At 39.4% G+C, this 15,284-nt stretch overlaps 1 protein-coding gene across 3 annotated transcripts in view; it reads right to left on the minus strand.

Moving 5' to 3' along the window:
* The window catches only part of brdt (bromodomain, testis-specific), a 28,936-nt gene extending 13,884 nt beyond the window's left edge, over positions 1-15,052 (minus strand). The window contains exons 1-11 of one of the 3 annotated variants that reach the window (XM_062997313.1): positions 14,506-15,052; positions 9,189-9,473; positions 7,782-7,919; positions 7,529-7,670; positions 6,564-6,691; positions 6,108-6,473; positions 3,553-3,681; positions 3,243-3,452; positions 1,494-1,672; positions 1,096-1,373; positions 878-988 (exon numbers count right to left, since the gene is read on the minus strand). In XM_062997313.1, the coding sequence (XP_062853383.1) occupies positions 878-988; positions 1,096-1,373; positions 1,494-1,672; positions 3,243-3,452; positions 3,553-3,681; positions 6,108-6,473; positions 6,564-6,691; positions 7,529-7,670; positions 7,782-7,919; positions 9,189-9,374 (1,867 nt within the window). In that variant the 5' untranslated portion in view covers positions 9,375-9,473; positions 14,506-15,052. The remainder of the gene's footprint in view (positions 1-877; positions 989-1,095; positions 1,374-1,493; positions 1,673-3,242; positions 3,453-3,552; positions 3,682-6,107; positions 6,474-6,563; positions 6,692-7,528; positions 7,671-7,781; positions 7,920-9,188; positions 9,474-14,505) is intronic. The other 2 variants (XM_062997314.1, XM_062997315.1) reach the window with 2 other exon arrangements.
* Positions 15,053-15,284: the final 232 nt, after the last annotated feature.

Here is a 15,284-nt window from a genome sequence, read left to right on the forward strand (position 1 = left end):
GAGAGAGACACACACACACACACACACACACACACAGAGCGAGAGAGAGCAAGAGAGAGACACACACACACACACACACACACACACACACACAGAGAGCGAGAGAGAGAGAGCGAAAGCCACACACACACACAAACTGATCGTTATTACTACCTCATTACTACCTCATTACTGTAAATGTTATAATTTTTATTGATATTTTATTCTATTTAATATTTTTTGCACATGTAACTGTTTTGTATATATTTGTTCTTTCTTATTGTTATTTTTATTATTTCTCTGTAACTTGCTTTGGCAATACGAATGTCTTTTTGAGTTTGAGTTGAGAGAGCCGTAACCGAGCTACAGAGAGAACATGCAGAAAAGAAGCAGTGCTCTTAGTATAATGACAAATAATTGAGAAATAAACTATAAACTTGTTTAATTATGTTAAATCTGTTAAATTCGTTCATGGCGCGAACTGAGCTTTTCGAGCCTAACTTACATCAAGAACAAGTACAGGGGGCGACTGAGGGCTCTGGACCAGGAGCTCCGTGTCTGCCTCTCATCCATCCCTGCCAGAATAGGACGATTGTGTGCATCATCCCAGGCTCAGGTTTCCCATTAAAAGTAAGCCACGTTTACCCCTCCCTCCCTAAATGACACCGTGTGGAGTGTGTGCGTGTGTGTTAGCAGTCCGAGGGATGCAGAGTGTACGTTTTTTAATACATTTTAGACTGGGGTGACTTGAGATTTTGCGTACTTTTAAAGGGTGCCGTGACTAAAAGAAAGGTTGAGAAACACTGATATACAGTATATAGACTTATAGTCTGATACAGTATTCAGCCTTTGTCCAATTAGTTAAGAGCAAAATAAGAACAAGGAAACTTTTGCTCACGCTTTGTCTTTGTACTCTTGGTTGAGCTCAGCTCTTCAACAGCATCCGATTTCCCAGTCTCAGTCTTCTCAGCCTCAGTCTTCTCAGCTGTGGGTTTTTGTGTTTTCTTTTCTACAGAGAGAGAAGCCAGGATCAACAATAACACATGACCATTTCCTTTAAGCTGATACACACAGAGTTAATGAATCTGGGAAATGACAGAGTGGTGTTTTACTTACGGTCAGACACCTTGGGTTTTTTCCTGAGGCAGGTCTGGACGAAGCTCTCCAGCGCTCGGAGTGTAGACGGCTTGAGTATCTCAAAATCAATCTCGATTTCCTCAGGGTCCGTGTCTCGGAGCGTGGGCTCTCTAGATTTGATGATGTTAACCACTTTGCCCAGTTTCTCTCCAGGCAGCTTGTTGATGTCCAGACTCAGGCGGCGCTTCTCCTCATAAGACATGGGCAGGGGGCTCTCCTCTTCCTCGGACTCGTAGAGTTGACTCTCCTTATGCTGCCTGAGCACAGAGAAGCTCAAAGTTCAAATGGGAAATGAACAAATGTATTACAAGTGAAAGGGTCATTGTGTGTGTGTGTGTGTGTGTGTGTGTGTGTGTGTGTGTGTGTGTGTTCCCCACCTTGGCTTGCTGCTGCTGCTGCTCGCCCTTTTGTGCACTTTTGCTGGGACGGGTTTTTTCATTTCTCCACTCCTTCGTTTGTCTTTTTTTCTTTTCTCCTTCTTAACTTTATCCTTTCTTTTTGGTTTCAGCAGAGGAGTTTGGGACAGTAAGTTCAGCTGCTCTCTCACTGCCTTCAACTAATCAAAACAGACACAAAATAAATTCACTTTGAAAGAGTTAGCTTAATACACCAGTGATGTAGATTTTATTTTGAATGGATATAATTGACATATTTACCATCTGTCTTCACTTCTTCACTCAGAATGACAAAGTAAGTTAAAAAAAAATTTTAAATTAATTTTTCAACAACCGGTCAGTCACAGCGAGTCCACTTTCTGAACAACACTTTCTACTTGTTGTAGAAAAATTGCAGCGAGTGTGTTTAGCTGTTCTATCAGCATGAAATGGTTACTAGGTGGAGTCAAAATATTGATGCAAATTTGTTTGACAAAGCTGAAGCCCTGCAATTGATATGCCCTGGAGAGAGCACTCCTGCCCTGTGGTCAGTGTTTCCAGGTTAAACCAAACCCGCTGTGACCTGACCAGGATAAACCAACTGACAGAAATAAATAAAGCAAACCTCTTGTATTTAAAATGGTTTTGTTTTTAATTATTGTTAAATGTTTTACTGCCTTCTCCTCTTTTTAAACAATTAAAATAAACAATATGACATACCCTGATACAGTAGACCCTTGACTTACAAATGTAATTGGTTCCGAGGGCTGTTCTTAAGTCAAAATGTTTGTTAGTTAAACCTATTTATCCCATAAGAAATAATGTAAATAGAATTAATCCGTGCCAGACCTCCCAAACCCCCCCTATAGCTAACCTTTCTAATGTCTTAAATGTTTTTTTTGTTACAAATACAAGTATATTTTCCCTTAAATCTTAAATTATAGAATAGACATTCCTGTAATAAACAATAATAAACAACAATACACAGTAGTACTGTACATTACACACACATCACATCACATCTCAGTACAGTACATGTGCTGTACCATACACCATAATACACTGTATCTACCAGAAACAACAATAACTCTCATATTTCCTTCTTTATTTCAATAGCGTTGTATTTTGTAGGTGTAATTTCACGAAAGAATAAATTCCTTCTTCTCTCTTACTCAATGTCCCAACTGTCTGATACACAGTGACAGCTACTGGCAGGAGTAATTATACAACAACAAAAAACTATGCTTTATATTTTACAAAATATAAAGAAAACACCGGAAAAACATCGTCCGCTCTCCACTCGCTGTATACAGTATATATATAGAGAAAGAGACGGTCGGAGTTAACTTGTTCGTGATGTCACGAGTTTCGCGAATTTCGGTTCGTAATCCGAAATTTGTTCGTACGTTAAGTTGAAAAAGATCGTTCGTAACCCAAAATGTTCGTGTGGTAAACCGTTCGTAACTCAAGGGTCTACTTTATGACCAAAAGTGTGTGGACAATCAGCCATGAGCTTTGTTAGAGTTGGGGTGGCACAGTGGCTTGGTGGGTAGCACTGTTGCCTCACAGCGAGAAGCCTCTGGGTTCAGTGAATTAAGTAAATTGGAGCTACAAAATTAAGCGTTACGGTGTTTGACATTGAACTTGAGCTCATAAATGATGTGTAACCTTTAACTACCTGTCCTGTCATGAATGCAACCAAAGTGTTAACATCCTAATAAACAAACAAACAATAAAATTCTTCTGGTTTACCTGCTCCTGCAGAACAGACAGTCGTTGTGCTCTGGTTTCTTCATCTTCTTCTTCAGAGTCTGAAGAGCTTCCTGACAGAGAGGACTCAGTGTCGCTGCTCTCTGAGCTGGATGGGCTACCTGTTCCCTCTTTCCTCCCTTTCTTGTGCGTAGCGGGAGTGGAGGGCCTTGTCTCATCAGGGAGCTTAGCAAAGCGGGACTCAAAGACATCCTGTGTACAAAAAGAGGTTTATAAACAGACATGCAGTGCTCCTATTATGATAAACGGTATGACTTACTATTCAAATGAAAGAATATAATAGACTTTTTACCTGGAGCTTTCTGGCCATCGCAACAACCTCATGGCCCGGTGGGTTGTATTTGTAGCAATTTGAGAACATGAGTCGAATATCTGCAGCAAACTGCAACGCGTCTGTGTATTCACGACTGTCCATCTTTTTCTAAATAGGGAAATGGAGATGTCAGACTTCTGCTATCCACAGATTACAACTACTTCTAAATGAAGACACATTTTATCAGATATAATACATAACTGATTCATAATAAATGTGTACACATTTCCATCAACATTGAATCAATCAGCCAATGCAATGTTAATGCTTAACCTCAGGCAATCTGCAGACCTAAACCATCTCCGGCTTACTTCATATCATCCCATGCGAGTGACTAAGCCCTGCAATAGACTGGTTGAACCAAACCACGACCCTGACCAAGATAAAGCAGTCACAAAACAATTCATGTAATAAATGATTGGCCACGTCTGGAGGGGGTGGCTGAACAGCCTAGCCATTGAAAAGTGCAACACACTCAGTGCCTGTTCCAAGTCTGGATAAAAAACAGAGGGTTGCATTAGGAAGGGAATCTGACCTAAAAACTGTGCCAAATCAGGTATGCAGACCAAAATGACCTGCTGTGGTGAATGCTAATATACATTAAATAAAAAAAAGTGAAAGAGTAAGAGAAAAATATTAGGCCATAATCTTCATTTAAAGCCTTACTTAAAGACAAGTAAAACTATTTTTTAAAATTAGATTACTGTTAGATGTGGAAGAAATTTTTGAACAAATGAACTAATCCACAAACGAGTTAATGAATGAAAGTCGGTAAAATGAAAATAGATTCAGAAAAACAAAAAAAAATCCTGTTTATTAAATCATAAGAATCAAATTGGGATTTAATCTGTATTTATGCAATGTAATTATTTAATATTCCATATTATTTAATGATGTTTAATGTTGTAATAGACAGGATACCATATTGCTTTTCCATTTACTAAACAATTTTTTACTCTTATTCACACCATCCTTGCTTCACGTTTCCCAAGATAGAAGTAAAAGTTTAACTTTGGACTCTTTTATGTCATTAAAGCAGCCATAATGTTAATGTTAACTAGCAAAATTGTTTTTCCTTTATTAATAATTATGAAAGGAAAACAAGGACAACATACAATGCTGGAGAAATTCCATGATTCATACAAAGCATAACCAATAACTACAGGAAGAAAATTTGCCACACAAAGTGCTCTTTTATTTAATTATATTAATATTTTGGGCAGATTAAAGTGACCTCTGAATAACCAAAATCTAAAAAATGTTTTATTGATGGAAAGACTTCAAGGGTCAATGACATTTGCTTTCTTAATGCAAAACCCCACTAAACTAAAGTATCTTGTAGATGTGGGTTTTAATCTCTGCTGTACTATCGGCCGGCCGGGCATCTACACAAACATGACTGACTATGTCTGGGGAAGAGTGGATGGTTGAAGCCCTGTCCTAGGTATTCCTGCCTTGCACTTAGTTTTTTTCCCCCCACTGCAACCAAAGACCTGCAGCAACCTTGACCATAATAAAGTGGTCGATTTAAATGAAGAAAAAAAAAAAAAAAAAAAAAACGATTTACAGAATTGACCAATTTGTGTGAGATTATTATGCGATAGTATGTTTAAAAATGTTGTACTCAGGCACAGGGAGGGAAACTCAAAGCAGTTTCTACATTTTTATTGGAACAGTGCTGATCGGATTTTTAGGAACTTTGTTACAGAGGATGAAATCAGTCACAAAATATTCCAAAATAAATAAAAACAATGAGATTTAGGGAAAAATGATTAGATTTTATAAATAAATTATGAACTATAAAAACAAACTGTTTAAATAACAAATAATAATGCATTGGTACTAAAAAATGAAGTCATTTTGCCCCCAACGTTGCATAAAATAGCAGATTGAATCCCTATTTAAAAATATACATTCAGGATACACTTGGGTAGTGCGGCTGGCTGATGCGCTAACCCTGCACTGTGAAGACTGAGCTTTAATTCATGCTGGTGCCATCGGCCTGGTTCTGTTCTAAAGACGCAACTGCAGAGAGACCTACTGTCCAGCCATGAGCTGACATGAGCGACAGAGAGCACTGTGTTCCTTGTTTCATAAAAAAGCTCTGTAAGAACCCAGAATGACTTTGTAAAAAGCAACAGCCTGGACTAATTTGGGAAAAAAGAAGCTGGACAGCCAGCACTGTTGGGCCTCAATAGCTTGGATTCTCTTAGTTCGAAGACGCTTTGATTAAAATCATCTAGCACAGGATGTCAAATTTGAGCCAGATTTGAGTTTGACACGTGATCTAGCAAATGCTCAAATCCACAAGAACCGTAGTTTAAGATTCTTGTCTGATTTGTTGTGACATTGGGAGTATGTGCTCAGTAACTCCTGTTCTCTATAAGGTTCAATTACTTGATGATGACCTTAGACTTGTCGCTCCAGTGCAAAAGTGAAGAAGCAGACAAGATACGGCTGACCTACGATTGTGGTAATAAAAAAAAGGTACATTTTGTATTAAACCAAATGATTCCTTCAGGTCTTGATCTTACTTTAATGGTTCCCAGATCCATGGGCTGATGGATGATGTCATGATAGTCATGCAGACCGAGCGCCACTGCGTCCACAGGCTCATAGAAGGGCCAGGCGTAGGCCGCGTGCCTCTTGGCGAACATCTCCTTCAGGATTCCGCTACAGTATCGGAGCCTCTCTGAGAGCTTAGTCCTGCGGCCCCCCTGGTGCTGATGCGGTGACTCTGGCAGGTCTCTGCGTGGAGGTTTGATGGGCCGACCGCTGCCTCGCCTCGAGAACAGCTTCAGGACCTTCGGTTCCGAAACGCAGGGAGACGACTCGCTGCTGGTCACGGGGGCTGCCGTAGGGGTGGTGGTGTCGGCTTTTCTTTTCACGCCCTTTTTCAACTGTAAATGCGGACATGTTTATGAGTCACACAGAACTCGGTCTTAGATAAACACATCTGCACATCTGTATTATATGAGAGGGGGACTGACTTTTGCTTCAAGCTGAGCACTCAAGGGAGCAGACGGGAGGGTGTGCAGGGCCTCAGGAGGAATGACCGTCACAGTTTGCTGAAACACCACCTCAGACATGGGAGACTGCGGCCGTGTTTTCACCAGTCCTGTTATAAACACAATGATATGGATCTTAATCATACTGAATGTAATCATTCTATAAAAATCTAGTAGGGTAGCTTATGGAAGACACCTCCTGAGGTAGAATTCACCCCTACCCCCAGAATTTTCCCCCTTTAATTCCCAATTGTAATTACCCTTTCTATCACAAGTGTTGGATTCCCACACACAGAGCATTTAAAAATCCAAGCCAGGCCCCATGCAACTGTGATTTAGAAAAGCCAATTTACCTACAGGCAGGGTTGTTTGTATATGGGATAAAGCCATAGCATAGAAAACACCTATGCATGGGTTGGTAGAACATGCCAAACTTTTGACCAACAGTTTGTTGGTTTGTTAGTTTATTAGGATTTTAACGTCATGTTTCACACACTGGTTACATTCATGACAGAAACGGTCGTTACTCATTACACAGGATTCATCAGTTCACAAGGTTATATCAAACACAGTCTTGGACATTTTAGTGTCTCCAATTCACCTCATTTGCATGTTTTTGGACTGCGGGAGGAAACCGGAGCACCCGGAGGAAACCCACACGGACACGGGCAGAACATGCAAACTACACAAAGAAACCCATCGAACCCAGGACCTTGCTGTGAGGCGACAGTGCTACCCACTTAGCCACCTTGCCGCCCATTCACCAACAGTGACAGAATTGTTTAAACCTAGACTAGTTAAGTCTGAGATTTGTAGTTTTTTTTTTAGTAAATAATCAGTGTCTTTCCAATTATTCTTCCATGTAAAGGTTTAAGCAGTGCCCCATGCTTTTACATGACATATCATTAACAGTGTCCAAGTTCTCACGTCCAGTGTGTAAGGCATACCTGCAAACGGCTTTCTTTTTCCTTTCAGCGGCGCTTTGTTGGTGACTGCAAAGACCTCATGCTCATCCTGAGGCATCTCAGCCACTTTCTCCAGAAACAACTTCTCAAGAGCTTGAGCCATTAAAACAATATCATCTCCTGGCTAACCGGGGAAAAAAACAAGAGGGTTGGGTTAATTAAGCTTTTAAATGGTAAAAATGTACTTTTCTTTACAAAAAAATAAATGTTCTTTTCAAAATAACAGAGCTCTCACCCGATTGTACATGTAGCAATTCGTGAACATGGTGTTGAAGTCTTCGATACATTCCATAGCTTTCCAATAATAGTTATTCTCTAGACGCTTTTTAATGGTGCTCATGTCCATGGGGATTTTAATAATCGTATAATAATCCTAAAACCACAACACAAAATGTTACAATGAAGCCAAAATAGTCATACAAGCAAGCAAGTGATATAAACACAAACACAGTAGGTCTGGTCTCCGCTGAATCACCAGATGTGATGCAGTAACACACTGGACAGGACATCAAATGCTTTCTGGAGCAGATCATTTTTCCACAAATCAAAGTGGATCATCAGACCATTTACATTTGCAGCATTTAGCAGACGCTTTTATCCAAAGCGACATATTAAGGGTTAAGGGCCTTGCTCAAGGGCCCAGCAGTGGCAACCTGACAGTGGTGGTGCTTGAACCAGCAACCTTTCAATTACTAGCCCTGACCACATCACACGTTTTTACTGTCTTTCAATCCATCTGAGATAAGCTCAGGCCCAGAGAACCCGAAATTTCTGGATATAATTGATAGTTTGCCACTGCATCTGACAATGCAGCCATATGTGTTCAGTGATAACAGTTTTCTTAAGTACTCCCGATCCATCTTTGCTTGCAAAGACTGGGCTTTTGGTGGATCCTCTTTTTATACCCAGTCATGATCCCCTCACCTGTTACCAGTTCACCTGCTTATTGCATAATGTGTATTGCTTTATCCTGATAAGGGTCACAGTGGGTCCGATTCATTAAGTGAAATGCAGTACACCTGAACAGGCTGTCACAGGGCAGCCACACACACTCAGGGCAAATTTTAGAATCTACCCTATTGTGCCCCCTGGTCCAGTGTACTGCACATGTTAAATCTAAACAACAATACAAATGAAGAAGAATTAAGTCATGTTTAATTTTTAACTAATTTGTACGAGCACCCAAATACATCATTTATTGCTGCAGGAGACGATTTACTTGTTTATTGGCTAAAGCTACATCTAGCTGTGGTCACTGGGCTACACCATCACATTAAAGATCTAGCTCACATGTTACAATAAATCACAGTGGATTTGGTTTACTTGTAGCATCAAACTACTTTTTGCTGGTAAGTCAGCAACATCAAGCATTTTACATCATGCTGCCCTCTGCATTGCTGGTTCTGTAATGATCAGGTAAACACACCACTACATTTATGTTTTCAGATGAGTGCAACATGAACATTAGACATTTACACAAGACTCTCTCCGTATGCCAAGTTTTAGTAAGGGATGGCAGAGTTTTCTGTCGTTGACCATCCTCAGTACAAGCAATAGGGTTATGGAATAATACAAGCAATTGACAGGGAATTCATTCGTATTACTAAACTGTGCCACTGGACCCCCATGAACAATGACTCACTGGCAGGTTGAGCTGAACGGCATCCACAGGCTGCCTGAAGGGCCAGGAAAGCTGATGCCGCCACAGAGCTCTGACCACCACTTTCTCCAGGTACTGCAGCTGGTTGGTGAGGCGCCCAGGCTTTCTGGGGTTTTTGTACTCGGGGGGAGTGGGGTTCCTGTTCACACCAAGTATCGGCTCGGACATGGTTGGGTCTGCTTCAGAAAGCGAATCACACAGAGAGGAGGCAATCTGAAGCTACGTCTGGCTGGCTCAGCACTCATTACACATCCTCAGATTGTGCCACTGTGAAAAGGAAAAGGCAATGTGAGTACAGTCATGCCACTGCAGCAAGCCACCCTACAGCACTCTGACCTGTGGTTTTAATGGCTATTTAATTTAACTGCTTACAACAACACAAATCCAAATATTTTAGAGCAAGGTAAATTAGTCACACAAAAACTACAAGGCTTTGATACATAAAGCTTGACGGCATGTCACAGTTCAGGTCTACATTTGTAAAATACTTTCTGTATAAGTTTAACTTTTATAGACTATTCACTAACGTCAAAAGAGAAAAGCTACATTCCATGTTTAACACATACTAAGCTTCTTGTTTGTTTATTAGGATTTTAACGTCATGTTTTAAACTTTTGGTTACATTCATGACAGGAACGGTAGTTACTCATTACACAAGATTCATCAGTTCACAAGGTTATATCAAACACAGTCATGGACAATTTAGTGTCTCCAATTCACCTCACTTGCATGTCTTTGGACTGTGGGAGGAAACCGGAGCACCCGGAGGAAACCCACGCAGACACGGGGAGAACATACAAACTCCACACGGAAAGGACCCGGACCGCCCCACCTGGGGATTGAACCCAGGACCTTCTTGCTGTGTGCTGTGAGGCGGCAGTGCTAAGCTTCTTTATAAGAGCTTTAGTAACAGTTAAGACTTTAACATTTACATTTTCGGCATTTAGCAGATGCTCTTATCCAGAGCGACTAACAGAAGTGCTTCCATAGTAAACATTACCTTACTCTAGTTTAAGTAGACACCAGTACAAGAACACAAATCTGCTAAAACTCTGTTAGAACCAAAGTTAGTTTCAGTTTTTTTTTTTTTTTTTTTGCAAGAAATGAATGAGCGTTAGTATGTAAGTAAGTACAAGTCAGCTTAAGTGCTTAGTAAAGAGGTGATGAAGGTTTTTAATCATTTATAAAAGACAGCGAGAGACTCAGATGTTCGGACAGACAAGGGAAGTTCGTTCCACCACTTGGGTGCAAGTACAGAGAAGAGCCATGATGCTCGTCTTCCTCGAGTCCTGGGTGGAGGATCAAGTCGAGCGAGTCTAATGGCTCGGAGGTTGCGTGGAACAGAGCGGGGGTTGATTAGACCACCAAAGTAACTTGGGGCTGGTCCATTTTTGGCTTTGTAGGCGAGCATCAGTGTTTTAAACTGAATGCGTGCAGCTACAGGAAGCCAGTGAAGAGAACGCAGCAGTGGGGTGATGTGGCAGCGTTTAGGTTGGTTAAAAACCAGACGGGCAGCTGCATTTTGAATGAGCTGCAAGGGTTTAATAGTGGACATGGGAGCTCCTGCCAGGAAAGAGTTGCAGTAGTCCAACCGTGAGATTACAAGTGCACAAGAATCCAGGTGCATATTATACAGGGAAATTTAGAAATGGAATGTATTTCTAAATTATATGGTGGGAAACTAAGTGTTCAAGCAACATATTTAACTACATTCTTTATGTACAGTAAACAAACAGTAGATACATGTACATAATTATAACATAATTAAAAAGTCCCATTATGTTTTTTTTTTTACTAAAATGAAGAGGAAATACTTTAAGTAAGAAAAAAAGTGGACTGGAATCTGATAAGTGTTTGCAGAGAAGACATGTTACTGTCGAGAAAAAAAAAACTGAAAACACTCAACGTTAATTTTAGTGGATAAACCAGCATTTAATTGTTTTAATTGTTAAATGTTTTCCAAGTTACATCATTGGACTATAGAACACAAGGCTGTTCTTCCAACAATTACAGTTCTTGCCTTGCTTTATACACAATGTCACTTGTCCAATGTCTTTTTCTTTCTGGTGTAATCTCTCTTTGAAGAAATAACATTAGTATCCACCTTAAGATCACCAAATCCCTGCCATCACATAGCCCTTCAAAAATAGCCAAAGGCACATTTTCCATTAAAGGCTGGGAGACATTATCACAAGCTAGTGTGCCCAAACTAGCAGTTTGCCTGGTGGACCAGAGATCGGTAAGCGCCTAGGATGGTGGGCTCATCCTTAACTTATAAACTAAAACAAATTTTAAAATGTATACAGGCTGATACAAATTTCTACATGAATTATGCTCCAATTAGATCTTAGTCTTTCACACATTAAGTTCCATTTACGTCTAGCACTTTTACAATATCCATGGTACAGTGACATTTGTATACAGTTTAATCAACTTCTTTAACGAGTGGATCTTAAAAGTAGCTCTTTAATAACACATTAAGGTGCTTTTACATTTAATGAGGCATAACTTATAGTTTAATTCATTTACATGCTGTATAGAGACTCAGTGAAAACAAAATGTGGCCACATAATATTTATTAATGCTTTCAGGTTTTAATATTTATTACAGATATACCGGTTAAGTGTCACAGTGAAATATATGCAGAAATACATTAAGCAGTTTACTATGTGACATTCAAAATAACCAGTTACTTTCTGGAATCTGTACGTTCCCCTGTTGTCTTTAGCAACAAGACAGTTGTAAAAGTAACATTATTGTTATAACTCAAAAAGTTAAAACAAAGTCCAGTAAATCACTTAAAAAATACGACAATCCTCAGTCACACCTGAAATCAGGGCATAACTTTTTATTATTGCTACACACAAATCGCAGTATTTCAATTAAGAAGAAGAATGCCTTTATTTGTCATATACAATGGTACCTTGTAACTCGACGTCCCCTAAACTCACACCCTCCGTTGAGAAATTTGTACCCTTAAACTGATCGTGTTCGCGACTGTTGCTTTGTTCAGCGCTCGGCTTGAGCGGTGCGGTAAAACATCATACGAATGTGAGATGAATCTGAAGTTTGTGTGGAATAACTAATTATTACTGCTTATTTGTTCTCTCCACTAATTAAGAACCATAAGAAAACAATAAAAAAGTAAAGGTAAAAAGCAGGTTTTATTGTATTTTCGATTGATGTTTAATTGTATTTCAGTGTTTTTATATTTTACTTGTGTTATTTTTAGTGTATAAGTGTCAAAAACAACCCTATTATTTTACATTAGCCTAAAATCTTTGCAGTTCCACGGGAGCATATAATGCATTAACAAGCTTTCCATACATCCTTATGAGAAAAAATACCTTGAAACTCAACGCCTTTTAAACTCAACGACTTTTAAACTCAATGCCACTCCCAGAATCAATTGACGTTTGTTTTACTGCAAATTGAGTATCTGCCGATACCGATCCAATACCGTCATTTCTCCTCTCAAACAACTAAGCAGTAATAATACACGTCTCAATGCATCATGGTTAAACTAGCTATCTAAATAACAATGCTCAGACTGTGAAACAAATATTCTAAAGAAATAAATACACAATCTACATCACACTTATACAAAACTGCTGTTTTTACTTTAACTTTTACACATTTAGCAGCATTTTTGGCTTGTTTAACAAGTGTCCTCAATTGGATGATGTAGATGTCAATCAAACGCAATGGACCAACTAGAATTGAGTTGAGATTTTCAGTTAAAATTCTGTCACGTTATTAGATGATTAAAAACCAAAGCGCGCTTATTAAAAACGCTGCTGGATTTTGAAGAGGACGTCTGTGGCTAAACGGGAAACGGTGTAGTTTGTTTCATTTCATAACACTAATGGATTAATTGTTGAGGATGTGAGAGATCTCCAAGCCGGGACAAGATAGGTTTTTTTTTTTTTTTTTTCTCAGGTGAGCGATTTATCATTTATAAAGTGATTTTTATTGTGTTTAAACAGTGTGTTTAGATGTGGCGGTAGTAAATGATTTTTTAAATGCTAAAAGTTTAAGTAGATCAGTGTGTTTTAATTTCTGAATGGCTGTTGCAGATGAGTTGTAGATAGACAATGGCCTTATTTACATTAAGTGTTATTTACATTAAGCAACAGTATCTGATCGGATTACGTTTTTTCCTTGCGAGAGATATATATATATATATATATAAACATATATATATACACACATATTTACAGATCAACAAAAAAATTTATTCGCGTATCCCAGCTTGTTTGGAAGCTGGGGTCAGAGCGCAAAGTCAGCCATTGTACGGCGCCCCTGGAGCAGAGAGGGTTAAGGGCCTTGCTCAAGGGCCCAACAGTGGCTGCATGGCAGAACTCTACCAACTAGGCTACCACTGTACTTTCTTTCGTTTGGGTTCTTCTGCACCAAAGTTTTTAGTTTTTTTTAATTCAATTTAAAACTTGAATCCTGAAACACTTAAATCGAAGCAATGACTAACAGATACAGAAGCATTATAGAATATATACAGGAGAATTGTGCAGTATATGTTGGGACATTATGGAATATACACAGGAGCATCATGAAATATATTTTATACAGGAGCACTGGGCAGTATATAATGGAGCATTATGAATATATATACAAAAACATTATACAGATTAAAATGCAGCGGTATGAAATATAAACAGGACTATTATGCTTCACACACAACTCTGGAATCAGATAAACACGTTACGTTGTATTAACAACCCTGTAACAATTCATCCAAGATTTACTTGGATGACGCAACACATTTGAATTAAATCCAAACAGAAACGAATTTAAATAAACAGGTTAAAGCGTAGCAACCCACCGGCTTCGTTAATTTAGCATTTTGGAGCACTAAACGACGCATAATCTGCTATTCTAAGTCACTTAAAACACTTTGTTTGTAAACTAAAAATTACTCCGTAAGAGCAGGCAGGAAAATGGCGACGAGGCGCGGTCAATACAAAATGTCTCGGGCTCGATTCCAAATGCATTCCATGCTCACTACCAGCGCGCCCTACTTTCAGTGTAATAATACGTACGCAGATTCCATCTAGAGGACTATATATGATTATATAGTCATTTAGGATCGAGCCACGAGACAGCTTAGCTTCTTTTGACGAGAAGCTAGGCTGTCTCGTCAAAAAAAAACCTTGGTTGGATTTCCCCGCCCCAACAACGACGTTAAGCTCAGTACCGAGCCTCCGTCAGAAAATATCTAGACTCGTTAGAAACACCGCGACCTTTACCAGAGTGGTAAAAAGACCGTTACACAAAAGTTTACCTTTCCGTTTCTGGCACAACAACGCTCGTTTTTAACAGTGCCGAAGAACTTCTGCTGGAAAGGACGACCAAAAGAAGCCTCCTGAATGATCGGTTAACCCCGATTCGCCTTTTATACTGTTTATACTAGTTTTTTTGTTTAATAAAAATGGCTTTTTAAAGTAAATCTAGTCTTCGATGGCGGACTGCTCTCGCAGCAACCTGCCCGCTACTTATACCCTTCTGCTGGGAGCTCGGTTTCTGATTGGCTAAAACCCTTCACGTGCCCATGTTCTCTTTTCATTTTTAATTCGGAAAAAGGATAACCAAACAACATTTTAAACAACAAAAGACGTTTTTAAAACCAATTTGACTCTATGGGTTACAAAAATATCTGATTATCGAAATCCAACCTCGGGAGAATTTTTTAAAGGTGCGACATATCCGATCTCGTTACATCACATGACCCTTCTAGAACATTCTATCTCCCTGTAGCGCCTGATTTTTTCAAATATAAATGTCCTCTGTTGTTAAATGTTGACTTTCTTCGTGCCTGTGATCATCTCCTGTGTAACAGACGGTGTATTGGCGATCCAGCAGCTAGAAAAATCTCACAAAGACAACAGATCCGATAGAACCGAGACACTGGGGGAGGGAGGAGGTGGTGCATGATTCGGCGCATGCGTCGTGGAGTCGTACTGATTAGGGAAGGAACTGAGGCTCGGGTGACGTCATGAACAGCTTCACGTTGGCTCAAAATGTACCAAACATTTATTTATTTATTTCTATAGATTTAAGTGT

Source organism: Trichomycterus rosablanca, chromosome 6 (assembly GCF_030014385.1).
Source record: "Trichomycterus rosablanca isolate fTriRos1 chromosome 6, fTriRos1.hap1, whole genome shotgun sequence".
In the NCBI taxonomy this organism is placed as follows: domain Eukaryota; kingdom Metazoa; phylum Chordata; class Actinopteri; order Siluriformes; family Trichomycteridae; genus Trichomycterus; species Trichomycterus rosablanca.